The sequence below is a fragment of the Pteropus alecto genome, unplaced genomic scaffold (assembly GCF_000325575.1).
Source record: "Pteropus alecto unplaced genomic scaffold, ASM32557v1 scaffold204, whole genome shotgun sequence".
In the NCBI taxonomy this organism is placed as follows: Eukaryota; Metazoa; Chordata; class Mammalia; order Chiroptera; family Pteropodidae; genus Pteropus; species Pteropus alecto.
The window spans coordinates 265,599-274,094 of NW_006435766.1; the positions used below are offsets into that span (position 1 = coordinate 265,599).

General features: G+C 37.2%; 1 protein-coding gene across 5 annotated transcripts in view; it reads right to left on the bottom strand.

The window, feature by feature from the left end:
• NRP1 (neuropilin 1) overlaps positions 1 to 8,496 on the bottom strand; it is a 132,449-nt gene that overhangs the window by 76,475 nt on the left and 47,478 nt on the right. For all 5 annotated transcript variants that reach the window (XM_006911363.2, XM_015588937.1, XM_006911362.2 and 2 more), the window contains exon 3: positions 3,000 to 3,181. In XM_006911363.2, the coding sequence (XP_006911425.1) occupies positions 3,000 to 3,181 (182 nt within the window). The remainder of the gene's footprint in view (positions 1 to 2,999; positions 3,182 to 8,496) is intronic.

Below are 8,496 nucleotides of genomic sequence, written 5' to 3' on the forward strand. Positions count from 1 at the left end.
ACCTCATCTTTTTCCTGCATTTGGGCCTAGATGACCTTGGCCAAGACAAGGACAGGAAGAGTGATTCGTGGGGAGGCTTGAGTTTCCTAGAGAAATATCTTTAAGTGAATGAGATTAATTTGAGGGCTGGTGGCCCAAGGTTTCAGCAACAGGAAAGAGATACGTAGAAGGGGAAAGGCAGGGTACCTATAGTGAGAATTAGAGTGCCAGGATGGCTCCAGGAAGCATGGGAAGAGGTGCGGACTGGCCTTGCCAACTGTCAGGCAAAGGTGCCTTTCTAGAATTGCAGCCCTGGGGACTCAGAAATGGTCTAAATCTTCCTCAGAACTGTAATCTATGGCCAGAAAACCTCAAGGTCGCAGGTGAAAGATTAATTTATCAGTTCATCTATGATTAGTATAATTTATGTGTTTTGAGGAAACTTGATATTGCTGCACCCAAGAAGAAGTGCTATGTTTCAAAGGAACAGAGATTCATGGATTTTATTATATCATTAAATGGCTTTCGAGGAGAGAATGTCCATGAACCTGCATAGGTATGCATAAATGTATTATGTTAGTGACTTTTTATGGAGTAGCTATAAAGATTATATTATATGCAGTGAGGGAGGGTAGATATTTTCTTTGCATTTTTCAGTTGGTACCAATCTAGTTGGGAAATGAAATAAGCACACATGAAGAAATTTGAAAACATTAGGGAGAAACATACTGGTAAGTGAAATATATTTGTGTTTGTATGTATACAGTATATGTATGTGTGTGTATGTGTGTATAGGGGACAAGTTGGGTATATGTATAGGAAAAAATAGTAGATTCATTAGGAAAGTTTTCCTGAGAAAAGATTGTTTAGAACTAGATGTCTAACAGGTTAAGGGATATAAACTGGAAGAGAGCAACGGCTATGAAATCTGAAGGCACCAGCTTTATTCATAATCATTGTAACAGCAAGTGCTTATCGAACACTTACAGTGACAGGCACAGGCTACGCATTTTCCATGTTTTCATTTCAACTGATCTTTACAACAAGCCTGTACTAGATACTATTATCCATTTTTTAGGTGAAGAATCGAAGACTCTGGACATTCACACAGAGAGTCAGTGACAGAATTAAAATTCACATCCAAGTCTGCTGGTCTTTACCCAGAGTGCTATCCCAAGGCAGAAAGCCAGCTTGTAAATCTGGGAAAACTGAAGCTAAAGGAAGTTTGATGCAGTTGATGTCAAGCCTTGAGCTTGACCCAACAGGACACTGAGGCTTGACCATGGATGATGGAGACCTGCCATAGGACCGAGGCCTGATGACTGAGGATAAGCCTGAAGCCGTCTGGAAGATAAAAGAGTGTGGGGAGAACCACAGATCAGGCCTGTTTGTTTATGGCAGTGGATGAGGAAAGGAAAAGTGACCTACACCTGTGGATAAAAATTCTAAAGAACTAGAAGACATATGGGATGAATGGATGCTAGAAGAGTGAACAAAATAAGCCTTCAAGCCTCAAGGACAGTGTTGGAGAGCAGGACAGGGAAATTATGGTATATCTGAGACTAATGGGGGTAGGGAACTGAGTCCTTTAGGAAGATGAAGAATTTTTAATGACTTACTGACTGAGCTCTCTCTTTTCTCTTTCAAACATCTTCAGCTCTTTGAGAAACACTGACAATTAAAGGCTGTGTTTAATCCCTTTGCTGACACCTTTTTTCTTTGATCATGCCATGTGCAGGTAGAACAAATGTAGATATGAGTGTGTACATATACATACACATACACCGTGATTTATGTAACAAGTCAAACAGCTTTCGACACAAGAATATATGTACATATGTAATCATTTATACATACTGATGTCATATGTATACCATTATTTATACTAAAGGGTTTCAACTATGTGCTTAGATAAATTTCTGAAGGAAGCTCTCTTCATCTATCCATATTTATATGGGGCAGTGCCAGATTTCTTTGACATTTTAAGAAGTTATATCAATGTTCCCAGAAATTCCTAATGACTCCTTTTTGTTATTCTTAATTGCCATTGACCCAGAATACCTTAGGCATTTGTCATTGGTATGGTTAAATTTTTTTCTATTAAAAAAAAAAGCTCTTTCTCCTATATTCTAGGCCAATACATTCAAATCTTGAGCCTCTGTCCCTAGATGGGTGCCCCACATATTAATGTTAAAAGAATAATCAAATAATGAAATAAATAAAATAAGGGGAGGCTGGATTTAACACATAAAAAGAATCTACAGGTTGTTGGAAAAACAGTGATATGTAGATAAAATAGTGTTTATCAATTGACTGACATGTGCCTTTGATTCCTCAAGGCTGGGAGACTGAATTGTCCGATCCCATCTCATCTCAATTATACCACTGTAATGAAAGATTAGTAAGTGATTATATTGGATGGATGACTAAAATTTACTCCTAAGGAAAATGCTATTTAAAGTGTTACTGTTTTGTTTCCTCCAAGAGGTTCTTTCCCCAACCACTCTTCCATTAACAGAAAGCCTCTTCTTCCTCCAGTAGCTTTAGAAACTCTGTAAGGTTAGCTCACTGCTTCGCTTTTCCTGGGAACTACCACTCTTGAATTTTGCAAGAAACTAAAGGGAACAGGATGCACATGGCTTTAAGGTAACAGAGACCCTTTTAGTTTCAAGGACAACAAAAAGAAATCAAACTTTAACAATAGATAAAACTTACTTGTGAAGAAGAACAAATGCTCTTAAATGAGTTTTATGGACTATAAACCTTATAAACACCGGTTAATACATTAGAATGATGCAATTTTGATTTCTGAAATACTTTAAAAATTTTAAACATATTCCATATATTTGATAATTTTCCTCTGTTTAAAGTATTTTCTAATATTTTTTTTGTAATGAGAATGTGTTGTTTTACAAAAGGATAAAACATTACTTCTTGTCTTTCTTTTCACTTTGTTTTTCATAGAATCGAACAATGTTAATAAACATTTACTCATATTTGTTCTACTCTAAGTTACTCACCTCTCTTGAAAATTTCATAACGTATTGAAAATCCTGCACCATGTGTCTCATAGTCAGAGACAAATTTGATAAAAAGAAATGGTCCTGAAGATACTACAGGAGAAGGGGCAATCTTTCCACAGAACTTTCCCCATAAACGTCCATTTTCATTTTCTCCATCAATGACTTCCACGTAGTCATACCTAATACAGAAATGTGGAAGGAAACATTAGGTTAGCAAAAAATGCCCTTTTAATTTCAATAATTTAGAAACTAGTATTGTCTGCAATAGTCTGTCAGGAATAGAAAAAAAGTGCTATCTGCATTCATCACTGTATTACAAGGAAGAGAAAAGATCTAGCAAAATGAAATAATTAAAATGGACTACATCATGTCTGTATACATCATCTGGCAACAGAGAACTATTAAGAATAATGGTGTCCATTATACTTGCAGACAATGTCAGTTAAAGTAACCAATTAACAAGAAAAAGAGAAATCTCATGAGCACAATTCTGTATTATTAAATTGTGTTTCTTTGTCTATGGTGGTAGGGTGTCAATACATAATGCTATGCATTCTTTTTAAACTGTGAAGTTCTTTTATGAATTCAAAATGTCTCCTTGGCTGGAGCTCTCCACGAACAATACTTTGATTTCTGTGAGCGACCCTCTAAACATATGGCCACAGAATAATAAACAGATTCTTTACTACTTAACCCAATTCCACCAAACTCCGGTCTTCTTAGAAAAAACTCTTTCGGTATCCACAGTGGTTAAAACACAGATCATCTTCCCCTCAAACTTCACTTGAATTGCAGAATGTAATTTCTTCAAAGAAAAAAGTTTATTTAAAAATAGAAAGTAACTTTTTTTATACCCACCAGCCTCAACCTCTAAAGGAATATTGTTATTTTAAAAGGAAACATGACATATTTGAAATGATCAAAGTGATGTGCTTTAAAAATTTCAGGCTTAATAATACACTAAGGAGACAAATGATAAAGGAAGTGATAATAAAATATTACTCTAAAGATTTCACTGAGATAACAGACATACTTGGACCTTCTTTATCTCTAAAAGGTGGAAAACCATCTCCAATAAACTAGCATCCCCCAGGAAAATAGGAAGATTTTTGTTGTTTAGTATTATATACTGACATGAAAACATTACAACCCTTTCATTTCAAATCTTTATTTCATTTCTGTGTTTAACTTGGTCCAAAAGTCCTGGGATGTATTAATTTCAGGGATGGCTAAAATATGGCAGTAACATAAACTGCATCTGGCAATTTAAAAGAGATCAAAGTGGGGAACATCCTCATGATGACCAATGTCATCTTTCACAATCCTTTTTCAAACTGTCCAGGACACATTACTTATGTTTACATAAAGTCTCAGGAGACAACTGCAAAGATGATATCACTAGTTAAAGTGAACAGCTTAAGGCTCTCTAAATTGAAAATGACATTACCTCAACAGTTAAAGTTGTGTACCAGCTTTGTGTATACCAAGAACAAAATAGAGCTGACATTGATGGAACTAAACATTAACATATGTGAATTATTGTATTAACTGCATTTCCTCTGCTGCATGCGATGTTTTCAGTAGCACTCACTGGTCTGCTAGTATCGCTGCCCCTTTGCAAAACTATGGAAATAGAGGAATCGTTCTATTCTCAATACTTTGGAAGATGTTTTGCATGTTAAAAGAAGATGGTGGGGAGAAATAAAAGTGGCAGACAAGGAGGATGAAGAAATCATTATGTTCAAAATCCTAACCAGCCTTGTACAGTCAACTGGGGGCAGCTGGAAAGAACGCCATCTCTGTATTCATTAAAGCCTCGCAGGTTGGCATTTGTGTAGTAATTCCTTTTATCTCTACTCGCTTCATTGACTAGACAGGTCTGCATGGTTAGCCCATGCTTGCTTATAATTTAACTGTGATTTGAACTGTTGACTGTGTTTGTCCTGGCGACTGTGCATCCAGCTCTGCAGTATAGGCTTTTTACTCAAATCCTGACATGGTCTGAATACTAAGTGGCCAAATCCTAGTGCATTTTGCCTTCCGGTCACAAATAACAGAGGTGGGTCAGGTTTTCTGAAGAACTAAGGGCCTTCCTGTGAGGAAGCCTTTCTCCCAGGTATGAGAGAATTTAGCTAATATAATGCTAGTGAATTTCGACAGGGAAAGAAGCTAGGACTTTAATTCATGCATCTTCTAATAGTAAATACTAGGCTCTCCTCTTGGCAACAGTAAAAGCTATTTTTAAAAGGGAGAAAGGGACTACAATCTCTTCTCAGCAAGAGATAAGTCAGTGCATCATTAAATGCCAATTTTAGGAAATTGAATTATTCGGGGATACAATAGTTACATTTATAAACTGGAATGCTGCTCTCATTTTAGCACTTCCTTTCAAAGTACCATCCAACAGGGCCCCAAAGAGTATCACAAATAGCAGTTCGTGTAAATATCCAAGAGGGTGTATTCGCACGAGTTGCAAAGGGTAGTGTTGCCAAAGAAGTTAAGAAAGCAGCTTGCATTTCCCTCTGGAGTTGATACCATTTCCACTCCGTAAGTTTCTTGCTGGCAAACGTGGTGCCAGGAATGCAGCTGGTGTGCCAGGATCCCTCCCGAGAGACTAAATGTGTCACCACAGCAACGTACCCAGCCTGCTTTGGCCTGAGGCCCAGGATCCTGAGTTTGCAAATTTCGCTCCCCTAGCTGGCTGCACACTGCTCTGTTACTGCTGCCAGTGTGGCAAACACTGCATCGCTTGGAATGTCAAGCTCCCCGGTCGCGACAGCAGAGACCTACAAAGGTGGAAATGGAGGCACTTGTTTGACCCTTGTTCTAAACTGACATGCTCCAGCTGCTGGAGGAGAAGTGGAAATTGTGTCTCAGGCATGTAATTCATAAAAGCTAGAAGAGGGGTCAAAAAATGGACTTGTCTCCTCCGTTTGGAGCCCTGCTCCTGAAAAAGAATGCTCCAGGTGATAAGGAAGCCTTGTCTGGGCACAAAGGGTACTGCCCTTCCATTCAGGGGCATGGCCGTGGGGCTGCTTCCTCCCCCTGTTCCCAGAGCAGACATGGGTGGCACCTGGGCAAGCCCTTCCTCAAGCCTCGTCCTCCCCATTTATGAGAATGTAACCGTCATGTGGATTTTTAAAATATTCAGATGACAATCAACTCTTCCTCCTTTAGCCATCCTCCTGTTTCCTTTCTTAAATGTTCTACCTTAAAGCTTTCCTTGTCTGCACTAATAATGACATAGCAGCCTACATTTACTGATAAGTAATGCAAAGATCTCACTACCTAACTGTTTTACAATTAAAAGCCACTTTCTCATGGTTTCAGTCTTAGGGTATGAAATGCTGGGCTGTCCCTGGTTGTACAGTGCAAGCTCCTTAAACTAAACAATTTTTGTTTACATATTCCCTCACCCTCACCTTAGCTAGATACACATGAGTGGTGAAAACATTTTGCATCCTAAGAGTAACCGTGAGTTAGGTTTCCCATAAAAATGATAAAAGAATAAAGATTTCCTTCTAAGAATTCTTGAAAGGATTACTCAGAGATTATTTTTTCTTTTGGAAAGTTTGAATTATGGTTTTAGGGAAATAGCCAAGTAGGGGTTTGAAAGCGATGGGAAAATGAGAAATGTACTAAGTCACCAAAGAGCGGCTTCAGAGGCTTTATGGGTCTGCAGTGCTGAATAGACAAATCGCATACCTCACTTAAGTCGGATTTTCTCTTCTGAGTACCAATGACCCCTGACTCTGCGGTGGATCTTGTTAATGGAAAGAAAACTAATCCTCTGCAGGGTATTGTCTGTGTGGCAAGCTACTGTACCAACCCCTCACAGCTTCTGGTCATTCTCGCATTATTAGGAAGGGGGACTTTAGGGGGGAGTGTCTTTTTAATCTCCTTCCAAGAGGATCTACCCCCACGTGCGTAAGTGCATTAATAATGGAGAAATTGGATACCTGACATCATAGACCAGAGTGAGAAATGATGTTGGCTAACACAATTTTCACCTGAAAAAAAAATGTGTTTCTTTGGATCTTTGGTTTATTTTACATAAGACATTAATAGCTATCCCAACTGAACAACCTGTAAACGATTATTATGCTGCTATCCAAAAATCGTCTTACATATTCCCCAAAAGAGAACAGATTTTTTTTTCTCAAAACATTAGAAAAAGGATTTGGAACAAAAACATACAAAAATGAAGCTAGGAGGAGCCAATTAGTCTGCATCTGTGTTTCTAAGTGATTTTATATGATTCAATGTCTTGCTTGCAATGTTCTAATCAAAATATATGAAAAGTCTTACAAGGTTCATAGCCTCTTATTCAGCAAAAGCATTTTTTTAGAAATCTATTCTAATGAAATACTCTGGAATAATGTCAAATATTTATGCAAAAAGTGTTGCTTAAAGCTTTCTTTATAATAATGGGCTAAGTGGAAATAAGGCCAACAAGAAGGAAACAAGAAAATTTATATACATTCCTATCATGGAATATAATTCAGCCATTAAAAAGCTGAAGTCCAACAAAAGATATTTTAATAAAGAAAAAATGCTTATAATAACTATGTGAAAAAACAGAGCATAAAACTCTATATGCAGTATATTCTCAGTTCTTATTCATATGTTGAAAAAGAACTGGAAAGAAAAATGTTGAGCTGTTAATAAGTGGTTATCTCTGGGAGGTGAGATTATTCTCCTCAGTCATTTCCATATTTTTCAAAATTTTTACAATGGGCAAATCTTCCTTTGTAATCAGATAAAAGTAATTTGAAAAGCATTAACTACAAATATATAAAGTAGCAAATCGATACCTTATGGCCTAGCTAACAATTTTATATTTTTTGGTCAGAAAACACTATCTTTTATGATGTTTTATTTGGAAGTACATCAAAGGCTTTGCCTTTTTTTTTCCTAAACAACTGGATCAATGAGACTGTGATTTTTTTCTTACTACTAGACAGTTAAAATAAATCAGATTTGATCTCATATTTTCTGAAATGCTGGCAATAATACTTGCCATTTGTTAAGTAATTTTCATGTTACAAAGTGCTCTCAGATGTATTGTCACGTGTAGTCTTTACAGTGATCCCAAGAAGGAAGTTATCAGGTGGTACCAACTCAGATACCAGATGGGGAAGCACTCGGTGAGAGACACATGCTTGGAATAATTTGTATCCTTTCAACACTGTCTACTTTAGGGCAAATTTGATTCCAATATCTGCTCTCATTACTCCCGTTCATACATATTTTTGGGGGTGGAGAATGGGTATGGACTTACTATTTTAGAATTATTCGTTAACCACTTGCAATTCATTTTTTTTTAACTGGTCATTGTTGCTAGAAAAATGCTACATCAACTAACACTTCATTATTTTTTCTTAATAGCATGCTTAGAGCTATATAAACAAATATCTTGGTGCATGCAAAGGTATATGTGCATGCATGTGTTTGAGAGAGAGAAAGAGGGAGGGAAAAGGAGAGGGAGAGGGAA